We start from the raw sequence: 25,545 nt of genomic DNA, 5'->3' as shown, positions 1-25,545 counted from the left end.
CGCCGTCGACGCCTCCCGCTGTCTCGACGCCTCACCTCCAAGGGATCCCCCGACCTGCTCCTCGGCGCCCCCTGCGCGACCGCCGCGCTCGCCAACCGCCAGGCTCGTCACTGCACGAGCTTGGCGACGACGGCGTCAACCATGTGGGCTACCACCACCAGAGTCGTCTCGTCGACGACCTTTCTGGCCTCGATAATCTTCACCATCCCCCTCGCCTTCGACATTGGCGGCCGCACCTGTGGCCTGGCCTTTTCGCTCTCGCTCAGCGCATACTACTTTGCCTACTCCATCCTCCGCCTGGCCACGCCCGCCTCGTCACGCTTCCGCTGGTTCCTGTGCAACGTCGTCGCCTGGGCGCAATGGCTGGCAATACCCACGCTGCTCATCTGGTGCCTCAACAAGTTCTCCATTGACGCCACAAACAACTCGGGCTGGGTCGAACGCACCTTTGGCGGCAAGCGAGCCGACTTTGACAGCGTCCACGAGTGGATTTTTGGAACCGACGGCCTGCTGCAGAGCGTCTCCATTGGCGCCTGGGACAAGACGCTGAGGTACAGCACCCCCGTCTTCCAGGTAGCCGAGGGCTTCTGCAGCCTCTTGGTCATTCAGGCCGCCGGCCAAATCACCAGGTGGCTTGTGAACCGGGAGCGCGGCGACAGCTGGATGGTAAGACTCTGGGCCCTGCTTCGCGAGGTGGGCTAACATTTGCAGATTGGCCTGCTCATCACCTCGGCCTCCATCATCTCCACGTCCGTCTACTTTCTCTGGCGCATCACCACCTTTCCCGAGATTAACAACGTCGACGCCATTCTCATTGGTGTCGCCATAACCACGGCCATTTTTCTCGGTGGATGGGGCATTGTCAGTGCACGAGGCAATCCGGTCGAATCTTCTCTTTTGGTACGCTTGGTCTCGGATACCCCCCATTCTCCACTAACACGCATAGTTTGCCTATGTCACTCTGTGCATCTACCAAATCTTCACCGACTACCAGCCTTCTCCAGGCTCTCTGGCCGAGTCCAATGCTTCCTCAGAACCTGCTCTACCCCCACTACCCCCCATCATCATGGCTTCGTACACGACACTTCTCCACGCTCTCGGCTCTCTGCCCACCATTGCCCATACCGGCTTCAACCTCATGGTTGGTGCCATTATGACCATTACACCCTCGGTCATCATCTCCCTAGCCTACCGTGTCTTTGTCATGTATGCTGCCGCTCGCATCATACCAGCCATAAGAGAAAGCGGTGCTCGAGCACTCTCGCAAGAACCGAGTTTGGACGATGACGACGAGACATCCAAGATTCTGGGATTCTTGACTTGGTTTAGCCCAAGCATCATCATTGCCGTCTACACCAGTCTTCTAATGCAGCACTTTGCCAGCGGTAATGGTGGTGATGGAAGTGCCGCGACTGGCGAGTGGTGGACCAACCAGGGCGGGGATGCTGGGGGCAACTTTTGGAGATGGATCAACCTTGGCATTACCATGGGCCTTTATGCCATTGAACTCAAGATTTCAAATATTGATGACGATGGCCGGTTAACCAGCCATTGGAAGACGGACTAATCATGCAGTGGACAGGTCCAAGTTACATTGTTTGAGTTGACTTGAAGGAACTGGGAGGCTGGGTGGGGTAGGGAGCATGGAGGATTGAAAGAAGAAGGAGGAGAAGAAGTAATCCATGAAAGGCGTATGTAAAAGGAGGGTGGTTCATTTGGAACAAAGGAAGGGTGGCGGTTTATTCAATTCCTGTTGTTCTTTTCTTCTTCGTCTTTTTTTTTCTCTTCTTCTTCTTCTTCTTCTTCTCTTTTTCTTTCTCTTCATTTGTTCAACAAACATCTTCATCTTCATCATACACTACTAGCGCGCATTCTTCAGATACCCCAAATTTGGATTGTCTTGGGAAATTTGTATATTGTCATTATTACCATTGTACTATTGCAAGATATTTCTTCTTTTCCTCCTCCTCTTCTTCTTCTCTTCTTATTTTTTCTTCGACATCATACTCTTGACCTGGTGTGTATCAGTATTGTCCAACACACATGTTGAATGTTGTATTTTATGCATTTGTCTGAGTATTTAGAGTAGATGGATACGAGACGCATCTTCCCATACTACTACATGGAATGCAAAACCGTGCCATCTTACTGTAATACATGACTTGAGAAAAGAGGTACTAAAGATCAAGATGATGGGTAATGTAGTATATTGATAAACAAGAGTAGACTGGAACAGTGTTTTCAATCAAAGTAAATACAGTGACATGTGTGCAATTCGTATATATATCCCAGGAACAATATTCCTTTGCACTTGGCGCGAGGCTGTATTCCACACACACACACACACACAGGAAACATGGCACCTGATAGACGGAGCAAATGTGCTATGTAGTAACAAGGCATGCATGTCTTGGTGTGTGTGGCCATGTGTATGAGTGTGAAGGATTAGGTATTTCCAGCTCCATCTTTATTCTCCTCTTGTTCTTGTTATTATGAGATTGCATGTGGAGTAGATTCGACGACGGCATATACAAGGCTCATCAAGACATATCTCAAGACTCGACTCGACTAAAACCGTTTATCCAGTCCTTGATTGAAGGAGGAATTGACAAGAGAAAGGGAAGTATGATGATGTTAGATGCACACCTAATCATATAAGCATCAGATTATATTATGATCTGTGTTGTTGTACTACAGGTAAAATCAATGGAAGATGTAAGTAGGACAAGTCGGCAAGTAAGATCATAAGTTACGCTAACATTAGTATTTGCATGTTACATGTTGAAATCTCACAAGTCGTATTTAACGTGCTCTCCGTATTCGTATCCCCCCCCCCACACCCCGTATTCGCGCATCTCGTACATCGTACCTCGTACTTCGTATCGTGGCTATACCCATCTAGTCTCTCCTTTGTGTGCCTAGCCAGTCACAGCCAGAGCTGTAGTCACAGTCGTATGCACAGTCGTAGTCGTAGTCGTAGTCGTCGTAGTCACAGCTATAATCCGTATTAGGACTGCATAGTACGCGACTTTGTATGTACATATACATTACATTACAAGACAACAACCGACTAGATACTATAGGATAATTACTAAACGATTCTTCAAGTGATTATTAAACAGTAATATACTAGATGCTACAGGGATATAAGTAATACAGATGGATATACTGATACAGGATATATATATATGTAGAGTGCAGAGAGGATACGGATACTACGAGTGTCATGTTCAGACATGTACGAATATGAGCGGGAGTAGGAGTAAGAAGCAAGGATGGGAATAAAGAAGTAGGAATAAGAACAAGAGTAGAATAGAGTAGAGTACATAGTACATGACTCGACGAGGAGACTCAACTATCTACCTCGGTAAAAAAAAAACTATACCTATACCTATGCTCTCTCTCTCTCTCGCTCTGTCAGTCAGTCAGTCAGTCAGGCAGTCAGTCAGTCAGTCAGTCTGACAGCACGTGTCAAGGGCAGTGTTAATTTCAATTCTTCCATCTGAGGAGTGACGTAGTCTGACGTAGTCTTACAACCATCTGTGACCCAAAACGTCATTTCCAATACCCCCCCCCCCTTCCCCCCTATGGGAAAAGGAGACAGAAAGAAAGCACGGTACGACGTCATATGCTTATTGTTGATGCTTCCCGTATGATAACTCAGGCTACATTACTCATGGAACGTGCATCAGAGAGACCCCCCCCCAATTTCTAACCGAAGCGAATCAAACCAAAAACAACGCCACATGTAAGCCGAAACGGCCATGCGACGGGATTAAACGAGTCTAGACAAGTACCGGGACCCAAGGCGTGTGTGTAAGATGGAGATAAGGTTTATGGATATTAGCGGGTGCTTATCAAACCATGTCTGTATGTGAGTAAGAAAGAAGCTTACTACAGTACAGCCGTGGTCAAACTAACTATATTTAGGGCCTATGGGGAAAAAAAGAGAGAAGGGCGGATAGAGGGGAAGCGGCAGAGGGGGAGAGGAGGAAGAATGTTACGGTTTGGTGTAACCCAATCACCGCATATCCCAGCATGGCAAGTATTGAAGTACGCATGGAGTAAGGAACATGGAGGAGAAGGCGGCTCCGTCCGCCGCCTCTCACTGGCTCGCTGTGTCTGCTCGCTTGCTCGGACATGGCGTGAACCGGTGGTCATGGGGCACGTCTGGTCGGCGACCCATCACCTGCTTCCATGTTCCATGTTCCATGTCTGTTGGTACGTACGTACGCCAACGTAGGTAGATTGCCTGTTAGTGTGTAGCTACTGACGGCAGTAGAGAGAGTCACCGTGACCATATCATGGCACGAGGCGACGGGTAGAGAAATCATGGACGGGAAGCCCTTGCAAGAATCGGTTCGCTTCTAGTCGGAATCTTGGCCGGACCTTGGCTGCTTGATCGCTCGGCACATGTGTCCATGTAGTCATAGCAGTATGCCGTGCGGACGCCGGTGCGGCCGCGGGCGGGCGGCAGGTGTGCAGCTTGTGAAACCCTAGCCGCCTGGGCAAGCGCTTACCAGAGACCACGAGGAGAGCCAGGGCGCGTACGAAACGTCGTCGAAGCTTTTTTAGAATACCAGGTGGTTTGCTGTTGCATGTGTAACATGTTTTGAATCGCCCAGTCGATCAACCAGAGCAATGCATTCCCATTGCACAGTGGCCGACGACGCATGGCCTGGCAGGGTGTGTAGAGGGCGAGATAGCAGGCGAGCAGGACCCTTGCTTTTTTTAAGAATACAAAGCAAAAGGCGAACGCTTCATTACCCACTGTAACGTCAGCAGCAAGGGCGGATTTCGGCCTTATATCGCCGCATCACTTCGTATCATGTTGCAGCACATCGGGTTGGGCTTTTTTTGGACGTCGTCCGTGATTACCGCACTAAAAAGCACAGTCGTTCGGAGCACTTGTCTAGCCATTGAAACAAATGGTATTGTAGGCAGGTGAGGGGTGGACGCGCCCACAGAGTGTTCAGTCTTTGGGTATTTTCCAACCTGGGCGAGACGTGACGTGGGTTAGCAGAATGGTTTCGGCAAGCCATGGGCACAGCAGCATCCTTTGAGCAGGACAGGAGCAGAGAGCCATGAATGACGACAGACGGTAGAGTGTCTGTGTGGGGACCACGGGCAAAGACGATGCTCCAGGCTCCGGTCCTTTCTAGGTAACTCGTTGACCTTGTGTGGAGACGGATGGAGGCAGAAAGCTTGTGATGTTGTGCAGGCAACGAATCGAGTATAGCACACTGCACGAGAAGGTGGACCACGCCTGGATAATGCCGCAGTGTTTTGCCGAGGGGGGGAATCCTTCAGCTAGTTATCGGTCAAGGCGACGTGCAAGGCTGGAGGGAGCCATGGTGGGCGTCGGCATTTGAAGGGGGGTTGTTTGGGCCGTAGTGGGGGCTGGCGCGCCGGGTGTCTTTTGCTGTTGTGTGTGTATGTTGGTATGTACCATGTAGTATGTGTGTGTGTGTGTGCGTGTGTGGCATGCGAGGGCAGCGGGAGCAATGGGGAGGCTCCTGACAAAAGCGAAGCCTGAACACGGACACACAATTGTCAAAGGGCGGGTGTTGTGTGTATGTATAAAGCACTGTGCAGCGTGGATGACGTGGTGGGATGCGTCGTCTTGGACACGGAAGGGCATGCTCCATAAGCGATGGAGGTCAGGACGGCATGTTGCGGCGGACGTGAACGTTTGCGACGACAAGCGCGTAGTTTCCGCGCTTCCCGTTCGCTACTCGAGTCAGCGGACGGAAGGATGTGGCGGAAGGCCGAGCTAGACGGCCGTGTGCTGACTGAGCCCCAAAGCAAGGGGCAGGCCCGTCTGGGAATCCGGCGCATTGGAATCTGAGCTGCAGAGCAAAGGAGACGACGCGGTGCGGTGCGGTGCGGTGCGGTGCGGTGCGGCGCAGTCGGCCTTGTCCAAGTCATGGCTAGCGGGAACGGAACGCGCCGCAGGCACCAAGGAAACGGGCTGCTGGGATGAGGTTGCGATGTGTATGAGTATGAGCACGGCTGTGTGAGTGAGTGAGTGAGTGCGTGTGCGTGTGGCTCTGTGTGCGTGAGTGTGTTGTCTGTGGACAAGTCACGGCCAGGCGAGTGAGGCGCCCGACAAACGGCCGCGCTTAACTGGGGGCGCTGGCCAGGGCGTGGAGGAGCGGCGACGAGGGGCGTCGGGGGGCGAGTGATTGGGCAGCGGCGAGCACACTCGTCTAGCAGAGGCGCAGCGAGTCAGCCCGTTACCGCGTGCGAGGCCTACGCTTGTCAGGCGCTCTCACTAGCCGAGGGCAATGCGCCGTGGTGGGCTTTTTTTCTTTTCTGTCTGGCGCGCGGGTTCCTGGGGTGCAAACTTTGCATGAGCCTGTCGTCTGGCTGGAGACGGGCCGCGCAGCCAACCATGGCCCGCCCGACGAGTCACTGGGCATGAGTCGATGCTGCTGCTGCTGCTGATGCTGATGACGATGCTGATGACGATGCTGAAGATGGAGATGCTGCTGCGAAGAGGAAGGAGATGGAGATGAAGACGGTGGTGATGGCGCTGGGCGGGCGCGTGTGCGTGTGCGTGCGTGCGTGCGTGTGCATGTCGCAGTGGGCGTCGAGGGGGATAGATGAAGGCCATGAGCGCCTTCTTGTTTGGTGCTGGGCCAGGCCTCGACACAGGCGGCTAGGACGAGGCAGTGCCGCTCGCCCACCCCCAGCACCAGCCCTCTAACCCTACCACGACGACTGCCCTACCACTCACTGCCCTACCGCCGACAGCATACAGTATAGCAGCAGGCCGTGGAAGCGCGCGGGACGCTGGGCGATACGCAGGCACAGGCACCACCACCACCACCACTACCACCACCGCCAGCCCCGGCACTGGCCCCCGCGACGTATCTGGTGACGAGGCAGAGACAAGAGGCAGACGGCCAGGTGATTTGCAGGCCGTTGGTTGGGCTGCCCTCTCTCTCTCTCTCTCTCGCTTCTCGTCGTGCTGCGCACTCCCACTCGCTCTCCCGCCCTCTCGCTCTCGCTCTCGCTCTCACACGCCCACGCCCACGCTCCCACCCTGGCAGCTCCAGCTCCAGCGGCGGCGGCGGCGGCGGCGGGTCATGTGAGCGTTGTCCGCGGCTACGCGGTATTGTCGCGCGTTTGAGCCCCGCCCACACCCTCGCCGGCGCCCGCCAATCAGCGCCGCCCAGGCGTCGAGTGTGCGGGTTCCGCGTTGGCCTGCATGCGTCTAACGGCTTTGGGTCGATCAACCTCGCATGCCACCACGCCGGGAGCGCTCGTCGCACGCAGCCGTCTGTGCCACCCTGGGGCCCTCTCCGCCCTCTCTACCCTCCTCTACACCCAGGAAACGGCTGTAGGGCTGTAGACGCGACTTTTCCGCCAAAAAAACGTGGGAGAGGCCACAATGCAGGGTCTATAATACAGATAGTCGAAGGAACCGCGTCTCTGGCCCCTCGCTGTCCCCAGAGCTGCTCGTCTCCTGCGAGCCCGGGTGGGCAGATAAACGCGGGGGGCAGGGGCCGCTGCACCTCGGCCCAATCGCAGCTCGCCGACCGGGGTGCGTGCCTCCCGCCATGTCCACTCCGTCCACCCCCCATGTCGCCGCCAGCAGCAGAAGGAGCGAACAGCCGCCCTCTGTTGGAAGCCTGCTGCTCATCCGCTGGCAGGAGCGTCTGCCGTCGGGTCGCCCCTCCCACATTCGTCTCGCGCCTTATACACTTCGTCCCGCCATGGAAGCCGCGCTCCAGCTCCTGCGGCACTGCTAGCACCCCCTTCCATCTTTCACATCTACACCATCCTCCACGCCCACCTCCACATCTACACACCCACCTCTACATTCACGCCCATCCTCCCGCCATCCTCACCACGGCCGCCCGCCCGCCTGCCTTCCTGCCTGCCTGCCTGCCTGCATCGCCATCGCCATCGCCGCTGCCGCCATCCCCATCTCCATCGCCTTGCCACAGCTGCCTAACCGGTGCCTGGCCACTGAGAATCACCAAAAGACCGCATCCGTTTCCGTCTTGCATTGCTCCCTTCTGCTACCCGTAGGCGCAAAAAAAAGGACCACCCGCACTGCATCGTGCAACAGGACACACACAGTCCCTGCCCACCCCCCAGGCCCCCGCCCCCAGAGCGAGCGTATCATGGTCACTGGACGTCTTGGGTGCCTTCCATAGTAGTCTTTCGCCGTCTGGAAACTTGGCCAGGTTCCTAGGCCTTTTTTTTTCTTAGCATTGCGCCTTGGATATGTCGACCGTGCTGCATATGCCTACCTTCAACACAGCTCCCCATGGGCCTGCATTTACGTCCGTCAATGGACCGTCGTCTCTGAGCCCTACCACCGAACAAAAACCACCCATTGTTGCCAAATCCTCCACCTGGAGTCCGGCTTCGCGAGGCCCGGACACCAGCTACCATTCACCAAGAAGTGACACCAGCCCCTCGACCATCAGCAGCCGAGACAGGTCCCCTGAAATCGTCAACAAGAGAAGGCGGTCGGCGTCTGAAGAAGACTGCGTCGCCCGCCGCAGCCCAGGCGAGGTGGCCGCCGCCTCGCGCCAACTCCCTCACCCCTACCAGTCCATGGGCCGCGACACGCTCCCCAGCATGGATGCGCCCCAGCAGCCCAGTCTGCCGCCTTTGGGCCGCCCAGACGCTGAGCGACGTTGGCAAACCGAGCCTCGTGAACTGCCTCACTCCGCCCACCAGCACTTTGACCACCGGGAGCCCCGCCCTGTTGAGTCTGCCCGCACCACCATGTCCTCAGACTCGCATGCACACATCGGCAGTAGTGCAGGCGAAGCTGAGCTGGATGAAACAAGCACAACCGAAGTTACCCGCGCCGGCGTTCAGGTAGAACTAAAGAAGCGCAAGAGGGTAAGCGAATCGACTCATCTGCGGATCTAGCTGACGCATGGTAGCAATTTGCCAACCGCACCAAAACTGGTTGTGGTACTTGCAGGAGGCGCAAGAAGAAGTGCGATGAAGCCAAACCCGAGTGTTAGTCACGACCATTTCAAGTGTCGATCTGATGGTTGAACAATCTAATCCGCTCTACAGGCAACAACTGCACTCGAGGCGGCTTCGTCTGCGAGGGCTATGCCAACAAGATTCCGTGGACCAAGAATGGCCCTGCCAAAGCCCCGCCTGCCCTGCAAGCCAAGGAGAGGCTCTCTGCCATACCAACCTGTCCCGGCTGCACTCGCCCTCATATACCACACTGCCCGCCACCCGCCAATGAAGCTTCTTACCCACCACCAGACATTCGTTCCGCAAGTGGGCCGGATCGCAAACCTTGGAGTAGCTGGCCCGAGCCGACGCCGCCGCCGCCGCCCCCACCAGTTCGAGCGCCTTACCCGCCCGAGGCTCCACGACCAGCTCCTGTCCAGTATTCGCAGCCTCCGACAAATCAGCACGAGAGACACCTCAGCCAGGAGCATCAAGTACCTCCGCCACCGCCACCGCCGCAGCAACCGCTCCATCAGCATAATTCCCGTGTTTATCACCATGGCTCACACAGCATGAGCCACATCCCAACCAGCAGTCCTGCTCCGGCTCCGGCTCCAGCACCTGCACCTGTCATGTAAGTGATTATCGGGTTCCTAGTCCTGCAAGAGGCTTGTTGATCGATACGGACAACGAGCTCAAGTTCCAATGCACGTGTGAACTGGTCAGCTGACATGATCCAGGGCTTCCAAGGCAGTTGCACAGCAACCGCAGCAACAACATCATGTGGCACATCCGCATCTTCGCCCCCCTCCGCCACTGCCCACTACTATACCCCCCGCGCGCTCGCCAGTGCGCTTCCCATCAACTTCGTTCATGTACAAGTCGGAAAAAGACAAGATGCTCGCAGGGGAGCCCTTTCTCCCTTTTGACAGAATCTTGATTGATGAACGCCAGCAATGCATGGGAGCCCAACAGAACTTCAACAACACTGCATTTGCTTCGAATCAGTTCTCAAAGCAGACTCGAGAGGGCCTTTTCAAGACGATACTTGCAGCTAGATGGATCCCGCCCCGAAAGGACGCCAACGATGTCATTAGCCACTTGGGCAGTAATGTTCACGTTGCTGCTCCGTTTACCTGCGACTACGGCTACCATCTGAACATTGCCGACGATGTAGTCATTGGTTCCGACTGCCACCTCCATGATTCTGCGAGGATCTGCATTGGGAGGAACACCAAGATTGGAGTCCGAGTGACAATACAGACACTCAAGACGCCAACCGACAACAAGTCGTTGAAGGGCAGCAACGGAACCGAGATTGCCCAGGAGGTGCACATTGGGGAAAATGTCTACATTGGCGACAACTGTGTGATTGAGGCTGGTGTCAAGATTGGTGAAAACACCATTGTGCGCCCTGGCTCGGTCGTCTCTCACGTATGTTCCACCCCCCTAATATGTAATATGACTAGGCCTACATGCTGACCTCGACAGACATTGCCGCCAAACTGCGTAGCTCAAGGGAACCCTGCCAACATACTACCCAACTGAGCATGATTAGTAGAACAACAGCGCAAGGTTCTCGCCTGCTTGGCTGAGCACTCGCCTCGTACTGTAAAAACGCTGAACACTCAGCACATCTTATATGGGACTTGTCTGTCACATTACGCACCGCCATGTGTTGCCTGGAGTTTGGGCGTTTCATGACCCGGAGGATACCCATTGCTAAGCTTTTTTGCCTTTTGTTTCGGTCTATGAGAGATGTGGAGTGAAGATAGTATATAGTTTGATCAATGGGCGGTATCTGGCTTGTATAGTCTGCTGTTGTATCTTGGTACTACGCCTGCAGGACATGGCATTGCCCTCAGAAAACCACAAAATATAACGTTTCCTAACGCCTTGCACAAGCGCTCCATGTGCATCGTGGGTGAAGCTTCACGTGTGGATGTGGCCCGTGCTCGCTCAGAGGTCCCGGATTTGCAAAATGTCCGCGGCCAACATGACGCTGCTACGATACACAATGCCGCCCAGAGTACCGCTCAATTGGGGGCTCCCGCCTCCAAGCCTCCTCTTCCCGTCATCAGCGCGATGTCTCGTCCAGCAAAATGCCCAAGTACCACGGCCAGCAGTCGCATACACGCCGATGCGCGGCATCAAGTCGACCTTCAAGCCTAAGCCCGATCGATTCGCACACCACCCCGCAAAGACGGCGCTGAACAGCACCTCGACGGCGGCGCTCGAGCGCAAAGCACACAGCACGCCGCTGCGAACAGGGCTGCTCGCCATCAAAAAGGGCATGACGTCTGTCTACGACGAGGAAACCGGCAAGCGGGCCGCCTGCACGGTGCTCCAACTCGACCGGAACCAAGTGATAGCGCACAAGCGACGCGAAATAAACGGCTACTGGGCGGTGCAAATGGGAGCCGGCCAGAAGGAAGCCCGCAATGTCACACGGCCCATGCTAGGCCATTTTGCGGGCGCAGGCGTCGGCCCAAAGCGGTGGGTGGCAGAGTTCAAGGTGCTCGATGAGGCGGGGCTGCAGCTCGGCGTTGGCCAGATGGTCGGGGCAAACTGGTTTACGGTTGGTCAGTGGGTGGATGTCCGGGCGATAAGTAGGGGTATGGGATTTGCGGGTGTAAGTCCTGATATATATATATATATATATATATATCTATATATATCCCTCGTGGATGATATTGCAAGAGAGAGAAGGAGAGAGAGAAAGAACAAGACTGACATCTCGCAATATTAGGGCATGAAACGACATGGTTTTGGCGGACAACCCGCTTCTCACGGTCAATCGCTCATGCACCGCGGTATGGGTTCCGCAGGAGGTTCGCAAGGCTCTGGTTCGCGCGTCCTGCCTGGCAAGCGCATGCCGGGGAACATGGGCAATGAGAGTGTGACGGTCAAGAACCTCAAGGTGCTGCAGGTTGACGAGGCGAATGGAATCGTCGTTGTAAGCGGTACGCAGCCTGCGAAGTCATGCGAGCATGATAGGAATGGTTGACTAACGCATCTGATACAGGAGCTGTGCCTGGCCCCAAGAACCAGATGATCCGCGTCCAAGATGCGCGCGGCAAGCCCTGGCCAGAGGGCCCCATGACGACGGCGGAACTCGCTCCCCCACACGTCTTGGGTACTGCTGCTGTCTCTGATGCTGCTGAAGCGGCTGCGAGTGCGTAGGGGGAATGGGGGCTGTGAGAGGGGGAAAAGGCAAACTACAATGGCATATCACATGATTAGGATGAAGAGTGATTGTGATTGGGCTTTTTCTTGATTTGAAACCAGCATGCGTTGTGTGGTGGGAATGTGTATATGATATTGTAAAACAGCGTAGCATATCATGGCATACAAGTAAAAGGGGTGCTAGTACGCAGTCAGTCAGTTCATGGCTCTAGTCCAGTCATGAAAGCAGCAAGTCATGAGTCCAACAATCAAGCTCGTCAGTTTTAAAAAAAAACACACATTCTGACATGAACAATTCGTGACGATTCAAACATGGCCTCATTACATCCATCCATCCATTCATCCATCAATAACAGACATAGATACATGCATGGATGCATACACACACATTACTCAATACCCATAACGCGCAAACCCCGGCCTATAACCCCGATGTATAGTAGTTCGGTACCCATGAAACGGCCTTGGATCCTCGTGCACATGGCTCCTGGGATCGTAGCTGTCATCGTCGTCGCTAGAAAGATAGTCGCTGCCCTCGCCCACTCCATTATCATCGTCATCGCTATAAGCGTATTTGGCGCGACCACCACCACCACCCCGACGATCACGCTCACGCTCATGCTCATCTTCGTCGTCGTCGTCGTCATCATCATCGCTAAATCTCGCATGCCGATGCCGCCGATGCCTAGCTTCCGTCTCCGATTCGTCGCTAGGAAGGTAATCGCTTCCCTCGCCGAGGCCATTGTCGTCTGTGTCGCTGCTGCCGGCACCCCGTCCGCTTTTCAGCCTCAGTCGCGCAGGCACGCTTCTGCTGCGGCCGGAATCCTGGCTGCGGTCGCGGACGCGCAGGAGTCGCGGACGTCGTGAGATGGGCGAGCGCGAGGCATACGAGCGCGCGGTCGACGGGACGCGAGATGCACCACCGGACAAAGATTCGCTGCGGTATGAGGCCGTGTCCGAGTACGCGGGCCCAGGTGGTTTGAGGTATGCGGATTCTGGAGGATGCGAGAAGCCTGCTTCGTAGATGTCGCGGCGGCTCTGGCGCAGCGGCAGATAGCGTGTGCGGCGGCGGCGCTCGGGCGAGCCTTCCTGTTGATATGCTGCTGCGCTGTCGCTGTCGCTGTCGTCGCTGTGGTACTCGGCGGACGAGTGGCTGGAACGTCGCGGCTTGTGCTGGACATCAAGGGCGCGGAAGCGTTCGAGGAATTCGCGTGCTTCTGCAAAGTTGTCGAGTTCATGGGGTTTGAGACTGCGGCGGCGGGGTGGCAGCGGTGCATGATCCCAGCGCGAGGGACTGTCGGGTTGCGGTTGGGGGGCCTCGGGTTGGGGTTGAGGAGGCTTGGGTTGAGAGAGCGTCTTTTCCATGGCTCGGAAGCGTTTGAGAAATTCTTGGGCTTCTCGCAATTTCTCCAGCTCGTGCGGCTTGAGGCTGCGGCGGCGAGGCGGAAGCGGCGCCTGGTCCCAGCGGCTGGGCTGGGCGACTGGGCGCTGCGGTTGTGGTGGCTCTGGGGGTGGTGGGGTGCGGGCGCGGGCGCGGTCGTGTTCTCGGAACTGTCTGAGGAGCTCTTGTGCCTCTTTGAGGTGTTCCAGCTCGTGAGGCTTCAGACCACGGCGAGGCGGCGAGGCGGGAGCATCCCAGCGTTTGGGCTGGGTGACTTTGGGTTCGGCTGGCTGGGGCTGGGACAGCTTCTTCTGAATGGCTCGAAAGCGCTCGAGAAACTCCTGTGCTTCTCGCAGGTTCTCCAGCTCATGGGGTTTCAGACTGCGGCGGCGAGGAGAACGGCGGCGGGGAGAATGGCGGCGTGGGGACGAAGGCGCGTCCCAGCGCTTGGGGCGAGAGACGTGGCGCTGGAGTGGCTTGGGGGATGGCGGAGTGGCATCGTTCCTGGAAGACGAGCGTTTTCTCGAAGGAGAGCGTCGTGGGGGAGATGCGGGTGCGTCCCAGCGCCTGTGGCGGGAGACTGGTCGTTGCAGTGGTTTTGGAGAGGGCGGCGTGACTTCGGGGGTTGGAGCGACATCGGGCGGCGGCGGGGGAGGGCTGTCCTGAACTGCGGCAGAGGGGGAATTTGAAGGCGAGCGTTTTGCAGCTGAGGGAGAGCGTCTTGGAGCTGAAGGCGAGCGTCGTGAAGCAGCCGGCTTCGAACGCGAGCGTCGTCTGGAGATGGAGCGCGGGACCGAGGCGGGGCGGTGAGGCGGTGAGCTGTCGGGGGCGCTGCCGCTGGTGTAGTCGGGCGTGTCGTCGTCGACAAAGGCGCCCGGCATGCTCTTGGCCGGAGTAGCAATGTAGTCATCTTCGGTTTGTACCGAGTCCGCAATGTAGTCTTGATCTGAGCCAGGGGAGGAGGTCCGGTGGCGCGGTCGGGCAGGCCACCGTGGGCGATAGCCAGGCTGATATGGCGACGACGTCAAGCCGGCCTTGTCCCTGCTTTCCGCGGGGCTGGACGAGGCAGCCATGGACGAGTAGTGGTGGCTGTGGCTGTGGTCGTGGTCGTGGTCGTAGCCCCGAGGCCTGGGAGGTTCCGGACGGTGGTGTTGGCGGTACTGGTGCTGGTGGTGCTGGGGGTGCTGATGCCGCGGGCTGATGTACTCGTCGGCGTCGTCGTGGTCGGGCTCCGCAATGTAGTCGGATGACGCCCACGGTGCATGGCGGGCGTCATGAGATGCATGGCCGCGGCCGCGGTGGGCGCGAGGATATTGGCGGGTGGTGTACTTTTGATGCGACATGTGGTGGTTTGCGGCTGCATCCAAGGCCGTGGGATGACGTTGTGGCTGGTGATTGGGTCGAGATGCCTTCATTTCGCTGCTGCTAGGCGGCGGGCAGGGGGCGTGACCATGCACAGACACGTGGTAGGGGTCTACCCGAACGCACGCCCGCTTGGCATTCCACTCCGCTACACCAGTGTTACAGTATACACCACACATCCCGTGACATTCCGGCCACGCCCGCCCTTCCAGAACACATGCATGCCCGCATCTCTCTGTCCATCTATCGTCCATCTATCGTCCATCTATCTACTACCGCCATGGCCACAGTTGTTCCGCAGCCCCTGGCCACATCCACCACCTCCACCACACGCCACAGATATACACACAGATACACTACCACGCCCAAGACATCGCATCCCCCGCAGCGGCCCTGCTCGTCTTCAATTCCTCCTCTTACGTGCCGGCCAAGCAATCAACCATGGACAGACTGCCCCGTTTCGCCCATCCTGGCGCCAAATCTCTGGCCCCCTATCCCACCTATCGGAGAAATGCGCCTGCAACACAATCCCATGTGGCTGTTTGTATCCAGGCAGTGTCCACAAAACATGTCCCTCATCTTAAGCTTAATCTACCCTCTCTTGGCGGGCCTTGACTCATGTGGAGCCACTGCCGGCCCCGTCCTGTCCCAGCTGAAACACCAGGAGCCAGACGGCACACACTAGCCTATTCGGCCTCTATATCCACCACGCCGCGTTTGTAAACATTGCCCTGCCGCCTCGGCAGAATGCGCCAGTTCCACTCCGCCTGCCCTCGCTCTCTGTACATCTTCGGGTCTGGGCGTCTCCAAGCAGCCGTCCCCCTCATGCCGAGCAATGCCCGGCAGCCTCAAGGCACGGCTGGCAACTTGCGACGGCCTATCGAGATGCGGATCCCAGGGCACTCTAGCGCCCCCAGTGTCCCGTCGAAGGATCATATCTCATATTAGACGGTGGGGCATGATCCCATCCCATTGCTCCCAAACATGTCCACTGCTATAAAGATGTCTCTCCAGCCAGAGCATCAGGATCCATCACTCCGCCTTGTCCTTCACTTTGTCTCTGCATCTTCCTTCTCGTCGTCCCTTGTAGCAAACTGCGTTTGCTGTTCTTTCTTTTCCACTTTTTGAACCATCCACTCTCCAACAATGAAGTACTCTCTCTTCACTGCCATTGCGGCAGCCTTTGCCACCACCGTTAGCGCTGCCGACGGTGTCAAGGGCGCTGCTGAAGGTTTCGCCAAGGGTAGGTTGGCACTTCTTGACCTCCAAACCAGCTTACTGACACGCATCAGGCGTGACTGGTGGTGGCAACGCCGCTCCCGTCTACCCCAAGACCAACGCCGAGCTGGTCAGCTACCTCGGCGACTCGCAGGCCCGCACCATTGTCCTCACAAAGACCTTTGACTTCACTGGCACCGAGGGCAAGGTCACGTCGTCTGGATGCCGTCCCTGGGGCACCGGCTCGGGATGCCAGATTGCCATCAACAAGGACAACTGGTGTGTCAACTACCAGCCCAACGCGCCCAAGGTCAACAGCATCACCTACGACAAGGCTGGTGTGCTTGGTATCACCGTCGGCTCCAACAAGTCCTTGATTGGCCAGGGCTCCAAGGGTGTCATCAAGGGAAAGGGTATCCGCATGGTCAGCAACGTCAAGAACATCATCATCCAAAACGTCCGCTTCACCGACATCAATGCTCAATTCGTCTGGGGTGGTGATGCCATCACCGTCGACGGCGGTAAGTCATGACCCCTATTCCCAAACTGTCGACATTTGTCTAATCACATGACTACAGCCGACATGATCTGGATCGATCACTGCACCACCGACCTCATTGGCCGCCAGCACATTGTCCTCGGTAACAGCGCTTGCGGCCGTGTCAGCATCACCAACAACGAGATCAACGGCGCCTCTGCCTGGTCCGCCACCTGCGACAGCCACCACTACTGGGGCCTGTACTTCACCGGCAGCAACGACCTCGTCACCCTCAAGGGCAACTACATCCACCACACCTCTGGCCGCTCGCCCAAGGTCGCCGGCAACACGCTCCTCCACGCCGTCAACAACTACTTTTACGCCAACTCTGGCCACGCCTTCGAGGCCGACCAGGGCGCCAAGATTGTCCTCGAGGGCAACATCTTCCAGGACGTCAAGGCCGCTGCTCAGTCTGGTCTCCCCGGCAAGTTCTTTGCCTCGACTGGCAACAACGGCGCTTGCAAGTCTTACCTCGGCCACGACTGCCAGCCCAACTCCTACAGCAACTCGGGAAGCATGTCCGGCTCTGACACCAGCATTCTCTCTGGCTTCTCTGGCAAGAACGTCGCTTCTGCTGGTGCTGCTTCCACTGCCCAGACGCTCAAGAACAGCGCTGGTTACGGAAGGATCTAAGCTACATGGCTAGCTTGTCTACATAGTCCTGGGGACCTCTTGGCGCATCACTATGCGAGAGTGCTGATTGTTATTTTCTTCTGTATATACTATCCTTCTTACCCGTACATATTTGCTATTTGAGCTATCTTTGCACCCAACACTTGTGTTTTATGAGTGATGATGTATACGTGACTGACTGGAGATTGTGTTGTCTGATTGTGCTGTGCTCTCTTCAAGAGCAAAGTAGCAGCAAAATGTTGATCAGTACACGTTAGGAAAGGTTGGCTAGGGTCTTCGAGTCCCATGGTTCCTGATGCTAGGCGAACAGAGCAGTGCAGTACAACACCATCAACCGTATTAGCTCCAACGAACTTCATCATTGTGATCTGTATCAACTAGCCAGCAGGTTGCTCGTCTTCAAGGGAAGATGGATATTTTCAACCATGCCTTGCGTCACTAGGTCTGGTGAGCGGATTCCACTACCCCTGACATCCAAGCAGCCAGTATCATATTCAGTGTTACTAGATAGACAGTCTCGCACGTAGCCCGGCCAACGACTCTACCACGTATTCAGTAGCACCAGCCATCTCAGTCGGACACTCGCACTCAAGCATCCATCTCGGCAAATAGCACACACATTCCTTCGGTGCCGGATTCTCCTCTCCCCCACCGCCTACCCTCCACCAATCCGTATGCAGCAATTCGCGCGAGAAAAGAAGAAAAGAAAACAGTAACCGTAATAAAGGCATGTTGCATCAGACGTGCGATAAAACATCCACACGTACCTTGCATGCGCGTCCACAACAAGGCGAGCTCATCTGCTTCGGCTTGTTCCGATCGCCCACGGCACGATCTACCCACGGGGAACCATTATACGACATCCACATATACACACATCCATATGCATACACGAGTTCGGACCGAGCTACTTACGAGTGCGGCAGAAGAGGAAAGCGATGGCGATGGGCAATGCGCGATATCCATGTGTCTGGGGGGTTTTGGAGGCCGATGGTGGCGCAGCAATGGGATGCTGGCGGATGCTCCCATATCATGTAGAGTGTGTAAGCGTCTAGTCCGGGTTGGCCCAGGGGGGGCGTTCATGCTGGGGGGTGCGTATTTCAGCGGTAAAACATTGTTTTAGGGGGCTGTTTCTTTGCTACAAGGGTTTTCCCTTTTTCCCTCTCTTCTTGTTCTTCTTTGTCTTCTTCTTCTCCTAGGTAATAGATACTTAATTTAGTTTGCTTGGCAAGCGTTTCTGGCCAGTGTCCAAAGAAAAGTACACCTTGTAGGGGGTTTGCGTCGTAAGCTCCGTGGGGCGCGGCGCTAGGGTCTACCTACCTACTTACAATATGTTATTGTGGACAACGACCCGCTGCCTTCTTTCCTTTTTTTCTGGGGGGAATGCTCCTCAGGGCTGGCTTTTGCGCGTTGGAGATGCTGATGCGGGTTCATGGTGTCCCTCCCCCTCTTCTGTGCTAAAGCAAGTACCTACCTACGTACTTAGTTTAGCCGTGTACTTGGCAGAGTCCTGGGGGACATAAGCCGCTGCTGCTACTGTACTGCTGCTACTAAAGGACGGACCGATCTGGATAATATTCACCCTTCGGTGCGGTGGACCCTCCCTCTCTTCCCCCCCGTTTGTAGCTGGCTGAGATTTTCCGCAATTGTCCGTGCGGATAGATGGGGACACGGAAAAATATCTCGATATAGGGATCGGCCGGGTGAGGCTCGGATGTAAGTATGCGGGGTCTTGGCTCTGCATGGGGGGCTGGGGGGGGGGCACAAGGTTGCTTCCTTTTTTCATCTCGCTATTGTGTACTGTAGACGGGTCCATGTGGCTTTGGGCACTCAGAGGGCGAATATACGCGGACTGCGGGCTTAGATTGGTGTAAGACGGCGGGTGCTTTGGTGCGAAGACATACGGCGGGTGCTGGCTAATCCGTATGCAGGGGGTGGAATCAGCGCCGGAAGAGTGGCGAGATGAACGCTCGGGAGATGGATGCTTGGACTGAGCTGTTGTGAGAATGTCTGGAATGTTCGGTTGTATAGAGGGAAGCGCAGATGAGGGAAGAATTCGGCCGAGGTGATTCATCATGTCGTGAGATTTGGGAGATGACTGGAGAAAGACTGGCCTGGCCTTTGCAGATTTCTCAACCTATCTGCACACTTATGATGAGAAGAATCTGCAAGTTTCTTTCACGATATCAATGTCACTGCCATCTGTGTAATGAAAGGGAAATTAATAGAGAGATCGTGAAAATGTACATGTGGATGGAATGGATGGAAAGTAGTTTTCCTGCCATGAGCCTTCTGATGGATCGATAATCCGACAGGAATCAGGGTCGTCAAGTACCATGGTTCCTAAGGATGAAAAAAATGAAGATTTAAACACTCACACCTGTTACACAGCTCTTCTGATTTTGCCACCCGCCAACATACAAGTTCCTCAATTCCCGTCATCACAACATTGTACCTCAGATCCAACATGCTCAAAACTTTACAAATGGTTATTCTCTTCATGGCTAGCTTCCTAGCTCCAACTACCGCCGCTCCGCCCCACAAGTGCGGATATGGCTGGGGCGTCAAGGCATGCCTCAATTCCGATGGGAGTCTCTGCTGTGTAAGCGATTCCACATGCTACTTCTTACCCAGTAACTGAATTTGTGACAGCACCAGGAAGAGTGGCTGGACTGCCCGAGCATTTGCAGCGGTACTTCAGATTGCGTTTACGGCGGTGCGGGTCTCGCTCGGTGCAGCTAGCTATTACCCTGAATCCAGCTAGTACAGACAATGTTTGGTTGAATTTTCGTATGGGGCTGGAGATGGTGGCAGGATACTCAGAAAAGTCTTTCATTCTTGGTCTTGCGGGAATTGGGGGTCACTTGTGCGTTGTGAATTCCGCGGGGTGAACACGGTGGAATTAGGGATGGAATAAATGGAAGCACTCGGAGAACGAACAAGTAAAGAATGAATCCAAACATCGCCTTGGATAATGACATGCTCTGATACAGCCTGGTTACTCGAATCTGCGTCATGAAGACCCTGTCCGGAGTTTGGGAAGATTGATTGCATGTGAAGAACACCTGGACCGCATCATTTCGCGTGACATCTGAGGGGCCTATATTTGGAATGAGTGCTTGTGTTTGCTGTGAGTATTGCTGGCCTTTCGAAGATAATCCATTTGTATGATAATCTCTAACTATTAAACTCGCGGAGTTGACTATATTATTTATCTAAATTTCAAGGCTCTATCTCTTTGTGAAACTGCCAGGTGATTGGCTCCTGCTCAAATTTGTCGATTTATCATTAGAAGTGATACCCAAGTCCTCTTCACGTAAAAAAAATATAAAGTCATAAATTTCAAGTAGTATTGAATGAACGTCAAATTGGATGCGTCAATTGAGAAAACACTGGACAGAGCATGCTATGCATGAAACTTCTGTACCACTTGTAATGATATTGTAGCTCTCTGTTTATGCACAGTAAGCGGTGACATGTTCATAATCGTGATATTGATATGCCGAGAATCGTGAAGTCTACACGGACGTGTTGGTTGGAACTGCTATTCATGTGGCATATTGGTAGACAAGCAGATTTGTCATTTCCGACAGAATTCTCTTGACAAACATGGCCAACCTTGCAGGCGACTGTCGAAATGCTACTACACCTCTATCGTAGTGGTGATGACGCCAAGGTCGTGTAGCGGTTGTTGCGCCAACGCCGGTTGTTTAGTGGGCGGCAACCTTTCCGCTTGCCGACGTGTACCCAGCAAGGGTGCGTCTCCGTATGTGCAGCCTCCAACATTTTGCCCTTCACCCCACGCATTGATACGGACATGACGATTGTCTACTAGCTTGATACCCATTCTACACGAACCGCCGTTGCACAGTGGCGACACCACGAGCGGCCCATTTTCGGTCCCCAGCACCCAGACCCAGCGCCCAGCGCCCAGCACACTGCATATGCGATAATCGCATTTCCACCACAAGCGACGAGAAATGCTCGGCTTCCGCCCCCTATCGGTGGGCAAGAGGAAAGCCCAGTCGTATAACCAGGCGCCCAGTGCCGAGCGCGACATCGAAGAGGGCGAGTACAACGAAAAGGCACATGAAAGCGACGGCTACGAGAACTACATGTCGTCGGGCACATCGAGCCCCTCATCCTCACGGCAATCCTCGGGCGCATACGATCAAAACCCCAACAATATCGAATCACGGCCCCTCCGTCGGCCCTCGAGATCCCACCGGCGAGCGCCCTCCAGACCGACGGTGAGCGCATACAGCTACAGAAACCCGCGGGCGTGCACAAGATACTTTGGCCTGATCGTAGCGAGCACCCTGCTATTCTTCATATGGTTCCTATTCAGCAGCAGTTGGGCGTCGATACGAAATGCAGAGCTCGGCCTCAACAGGCCGCCACCGCCGCCCAACGTGTGGGAGAGCTTCCCCTTCTTGAAGAGATACCACGGCGGCATCCGGTCGCTCGTCAGCCGCGAAAAGAACGTCCCCGAATACCCCACCAAACAAGACATCGACCCCGAGCTGCCGCCCGAGGAGCCCAAGGAGGGCGCAAAAGAGCGGAGAGGGCAGGGTGCACATATCCCCGACTCGATACCCTTTGACCCGTACCCCGACTACAGCGACGTGGATTACACACAGAAATACGGGCCCGTCGAGACATGTTACATTGACGCCAGCGACACCATCAAGGTGCCAGGGCTGCGGGCATACAAGGGCGTCCCCGATGGCATGCCCGACAACGTCATTGGAAGCTATGACCTACTAGGGCTGAGGAATGACGTCTGTTTCGAGCGCTTTGGCAGACTGGGTCCGTACGGCCTGGGCTACAGCAAGCGCCGCGGCGGCACTGGCGCTGGCATGGAGGGCGATCGAGAAGGAATCGAGGATGTCTGGAAGACGGACGCTGAGGTCGACTTTCGCACGGTCAACTGGGCCGATGCTGTCAGTCGATGCTTAGAAAAGAACAAGAAACGTTTTGAGAAGCAACCCAAAAGCACTCGCCATAGCTTCCAGAATATGGGCAAGCGTGACGCAGATGTCAAGACAGCGAGTTCTGACGATGCACCGCCCAAGCAGTCAAAAGCGCCGCACAAGGCTCGTCTCCCGCGTACCGCAGTACTCCTCAGAACATGGTGGGATTACGAATACGACGACGAGGACATCATGTACCTTCGCGCTCTCATTTCCGAGCTCAGCCTGGCTTCGGGAGGCGAATACGAGGTGCACTTCCTCATCCATGTCAAGGATGACAACAAGCAAATCTGGGCTGATGAGCAGGTCTACCAGGAAGTGCTCAACAACTCGCTGCCTGCTGAATTCGCCGGTATGGGCACTCTATGGTCAGAACGCCAAATGGGGCTGATCTACGGAGGTCTTGAAGAGTCCTTCTTCCGCGACCGACCAGTCCATGGTGCCTACCGCTCTACCTTTATGCCCGTAACGTACTTTGCCCACCAGCATCCCGAGTACGAATACTTCTGGCACTGGGAGATGGATGTTCGGTACACTGGACACTATTACCATCTCTTTGAGCAAGTCTCCAAATGGACGGCGGCCCAACCTCGTAAAGGACTATGGGAGCGCAATGGACGTTTCTATGTACCCTCAGTCCACGACTCTTGGGAGGATTTCAAGCAGATGGTGCGCGTGCAGACCGAGCATGGCACCAACAGCCACGCAAACAGGTGGTCTTCGCACCTCCCACCCAACCCGCATGTCCCGGGCCCAGAGATGCAGAAGCCCGAAAAACCAATTTGGGGACCAGAGCTTCCGAATGATTACCCAGACATTGAAATCGACCCCGCGGTAAAGCCCAACACCACTATTACCGAGGACAAGTATGAATGGGGTGTGGGCGAGCCTGCAGATCTCATTGTATTCAATCCTCTGTTTGACCCCGACAAGACCAACTGGATTCTAGCAGACGACGTCACTGGCTACGACATCAAAAATGGCCGCCCGCCACGACGAACGGCTATCAACACTTCCGGCCGCTTGTCAAGGCGACTCTTGGAGACCATGCACCGCGAGCAATCACACTTCCGCCATACCATGTTCAGTGAGATGTGGCCTGCCTCGTGCGCCTTGCACCATGGTCTCAAAGCCGTATATGCACCTCACCCTGTTTTTATCGACCGCAAATGGCCCACACAGTACCTTGCTGCTATCTTCAACAACGGCCGTAATGGCGCATCAGGCGGAGCTCGTCTGTCAGTCTTCTCAGACGAGAGGCAACATAACTTTCTGGGTACAACCTGGTACTACCACGCTGGCTTCGCGCCCAACTTGTGGAAGCGCTGGCTCGGCTACAAAGTCGACAATGACGGCGGCGAGGAGCATGAGCTTGCTCACGAAGGCCGCATGTGTCTTCCCGGGGTGCTACTGCATCCAGTCAAACACGTTGATTTGATACAAGAGCGAGTTGAGGATTCCCCAGACAAGACTGACTAAGGTCCCGACATGGCGAGAATGATGTTTGCAATGACGGCACTTGGTGTAAAGGCGCAATGGGTTTATTGGTACGTTGCTGTGAGTAGCGTTTGATTCTTGATGTAAACGACTAGACATGATGTTGCCATTCGTGTTGTGTAATGGTATATATGAGTAGCATTAGAAAGGCGCTTTTCGCTTTCCGGTAGCCTTGCTTTGTATGTAATTGGAGACACGCAGCGTCTTACAGTACTTGTATTCCAACCTTGGCCCTTCAATAACTCCTCGGTAGCCCGAGAACTTTTTCCCCGATATAGTTGAGTATCATTTCCCGGCTCACGGGTGCTATCCGCGGCACGAAGCACTCTCGGAGATATCGCTCAACGTCGTACTCTTGCGCATATCCCATGCCGCCGTGCGCCAGCACTGCTCTTTCACATGCCGTGAAAGCTGCCTCGGCCGCAAGATACTTTGCACTGTTTGCCGCGACGCCAATCGAGTCTTGCCGTATAGAGTCGTCGGTTTTGCTCGCGTCGTACAATCTCGCGGCATGATACGTCGCCAGCTTGGCTGCTTCAAGCTTCATGTACGCGTCAGCGAGAGGATGCGCAACGCCTTGATTCATTCCAATCGGCCGCTGGAAGACATGGCGTTCCCGCGCATACCCGCTGGCCTTTGCCAATGCCGCATATCCCAGTCCCAATGCCTCGCCCGCCAGCAGGCAGCGCTCCGCATTCATGCCATGCAGAATGATGCTGAAACCGTCTCCTTCTCTCCCCACGAGGCTGTCCGCAGGGATACTGTAGTTGTCGAAAAATACCTCATTCGCATCAACCGCTCGCCCGCCCATCTTCTTGATGCCCCGCATGTCCAGCCCGGATCCAGGCGACCGGTCGAGCGGTATGCAGAACAGACTCAGCGCTTTGCTTGGTTTCTCCGCGTCCTCCCTGGCTTTCGTGCGTGCAAGCAGTATCATCCTCGACGCGACTTGCCCACAGGTGATCCAGATCTTCTGGCCCGTGACACTGTACCCACTGCCGTCTTGATTCTTCTTGGCAACCGTACTCAGGCGTAGGGTATCGAGGCCCGAATTGGGTTCGGTGACGCCAAAGCATGTTCTGTATTCGCCGCTGATGATCCTGGGAATCGTGTCTTGCAGCTGGGCATCCGTCCCGAACTTGGCTAGAGGCTGCGTCGCATATACGTTTGCGTGGATGGCTTGCGCGCCGGCTATACCAGCGCCCGACTCGGCTATTGTCTGCATCATCATGGTCGCCTCGGAGATGCCGAGGCCAGAGCCCCCGTACCGCTCTGGCAGCGCAATCCCGAGCCACCCGTTCTTCGCCAGCGCCGCATGGAACGCCGCGGGGTCCTTGGAGCTATCATCGTGCTCACGCCAGTAGGTATTTGGAAACTCGGAGCACAGATCGAAGATTGCTTCTCGGACTTCGAGCTGCGTGGCTGTGAAGCCCGTTGTTTCCATGATGCTGGCGCGAGGCGAGGTCGAGAAGCGGCATCTTTGCAACGCGGGTGCGTAGGCAAGACGCTGTTTGGAGAGAAGCGGGCGCAGTGCCCGTAGCGCGTGCGATGGAACAGCTGGTCGCGGCATAGCGTCTCGTCATGTAATGTATAGAGCTGGGAAATTGAACATTGCTCACTGACGTATGTATGTATATAAGTACTGGGTGGTTGGCTGTAAAGCCGACTTAACTAGCAGAGCTAGGTATAGTAAGACCGAGCCGAGGCATATAGCCGAATCTCTACTTACTTACCTCATTTGCACAGCATTGCAGAGGCATGAATATTGTGTCTTGGTATCTCTGATCAACTTGCTGATCTGTAGAGACATGGTAATG

General features: G+C 55.3%; 9 protein-coding genes across 9 annotated transcripts; 6 read left to right on the top strand and 3 right to left on the bottom strand.

Moving 5' to 3' along the window:
- Nucleotides 1-141: 141 nt before the first annotated feature.
- Nucleotides 142-1,722, top strand: SETTUDRAFT_134166 (uncharacterized protein; the record flags this gene model as incomplete). Its single annotated transcript, XM_008022847.1, has 3 exons — nucleotides 142-666; nucleotides 712-900; nucleotides 947-1,722. The coding sequence occupies 3 exons, from the start codon at nucleotides 142-144 to the stop codon at nucleotides 1,565-1,567; spliced, it is 1,335 nt and encodes a 444-aa protein (XP_008021038.1). The 3' UTR covers nucleotides 1,568-1,722.
- Nucleotides 1,723-8,238: 6,516 nt separating this feature from the next.
- SETTUDRAFT_134164 (uncharacterized protein) lies at nucleotides 8,239-10,810 on the top strand (the record flags this gene model as incomplete). The annotated part of the gene is made up of 5 exons (XM_008022846.1): nucleotides 8,239-8,868; nucleotides 8,913-8,991; nucleotides 9,052-9,574; nucleotides 9,681-10,374; nucleotides 10,432-10,810. The coding sequence occupies 5 exons, from the start codon at nucleotides 8,239-8,241 to the stop codon at nucleotides 10,486-10,488; spliced, it is 1,983 nt and encodes a 660-aa protein (XP_008021037.1). The 3' UTR covers nucleotides 10,489-10,810.
- A 147-nt stretch (nucleotides 10,811-10,957) lies between these two features.
- Nucleotides 10,958-12,353, top strand: SETTUDRAFT_114333 (uncharacterized protein; the record flags this gene model as incomplete). Its single annotated transcript, XM_008022845.1, has 3 exons — nucleotides 10,958-11,572; nucleotides 11,690-11,903; nucleotides 11,966-12,353. 3 exons carry the CDS (start codon nucleotides 10,958-10,960, stop codon nucleotides 12,121-12,123), a joined length of 987 nt encoding a protein of 328 aa, XP_008021036.1. The 3' UTR covers nucleotides 12,124-12,353.
- Nucleotides 12,354-12,427: 74 nt separating this feature from the next.
- On the bottom strand, nucleotides 12,428-15,048 carry SETTUDRAFT_178404 (uncharacterized protein; the record flags this gene model as incomplete). Its single annotated transcript, XM_008022844.1, has 1 exon — nucleotides 12,428-15,048. The coding sequence occupies one exon, from the start codon at nucleotides 15,046-15,048 to the stop codon at nucleotides 12,520-12,522; it is 2,529 nt and encodes an 842-aa protein (XP_008021035.1). The 3' UTR covers nucleotides 12,428-12,519.
- A 967-nt stretch (nucleotides 15,049-16,015) lies between these two features.
- On the top strand, nucleotides 16,016-17,390 carry SETTUDRAFT_114329 (polysaccharide lyase family 1 protein; the record flags this gene model as incomplete). Its single annotated transcript, XM_008022843.1, has 3 exons — nucleotides 16,016-16,112; nucleotides 16,162-16,608; nucleotides 16,666-17,390. 3 exons carry the CDS (start codon nucleotides 16,016-16,018, stop codon nucleotides 17,256-17,258), a joined length of 1,137 nt encoding a protein of 378 aa, XP_008021034.1. The 3' UTR covers nucleotides 17,259-17,390.
- A 1,342-nt stretch (nucleotides 17,391-18,732) lies between these two features.
- Nucleotides 18,733-19,335, bottom strand: SETTUDRAFT_30579 (uncharacterized protein; the record flags this gene model as incomplete). The annotated part of the gene is made up of 1 exon (XM_008022051.1): nucleotides 18,733-19,335. One exon carries the CDS (start codon nucleotides 19,333-19,335, stop codon nucleotides 18,733-18,735), a length of 603 nt encoding a protein of 200 aa, XP_008020242.1.
- Nucleotides 19,336-19,725: 390 nt separating this feature from the next.
- Nucleotides 19,726-20,149, top strand: SETTUDRAFT_30578 (uncharacterized protein; the record flags this gene model as incomplete). The annotated part of the gene is made up of 3 exons (XM_008022050.1): nucleotides 19,726-19,860; nucleotides 19,911-19,974; nucleotides 20,019-20,149. The coding sequence occupies 3 exons, from the start codon at nucleotides 19,726-19,728 to the stop codon at nucleotides 20,147-20,149; spliced, it is 330 nt and encodes a 109-aa protein (XP_008020241.1).
- Nucleotides 20,150-21,238: 1,089 nt separating this feature from the next.
- SETTUDRAFT_134155 (uncharacterized protein) lies at nucleotides 21,239-23,892 on the top strand (the record flags this gene model as incomplete). The annotated part of the gene is made up of 1 exon (XM_008022842.1): nucleotides 21,239-23,892. One exon carries the CDS (start codon nucleotides 21,239-21,241, stop codon nucleotides 23,708-23,710), a length of 2,472 nt encoding a protein of 823 aa, XP_008021033.1. The 3' UTR covers nucleotides 23,711-23,892.
- A 71-nt stretch (nucleotides 23,893-23,963) lies between these two features.
- SETTUDRAFT_153087 (uncharacterized protein) lies at nucleotides 23,964-25,172 on the bottom strand (the record flags this gene model as incomplete). The annotated part of the gene is made up of 1 exon (XM_008022841.1): nucleotides 23,964-25,172. The coding sequence occupies one exon, from the start codon at nucleotides 25,170-25,172 to the stop codon at nucleotides 23,964-23,966; it is 1,209 nt and encodes a 402-aa protein (XP_008021032.1).
- Nucleotides 25,173-25,545: the final 373 nt, after the last annotated feature.

This window comes from Exserohilum turcica, assembly GCF_000359705.1.
Source record: "Exserohilum turcica Et28A unplaced genomic scaffold SETTUscaffold_1, whole genome shotgun sequence".
Classification (NCBI taxonomy): Eukaryota; Fungi; Ascomycota; class Dothideomycetes; order Pleosporales; family Pleosporaceae; genus Exserohilum; species Exserohilum turcicum.
Note: the sequence above shows the minus strand (reverse complement) of the source record. Positions and strands in the feature narration are given on the sequence as shown.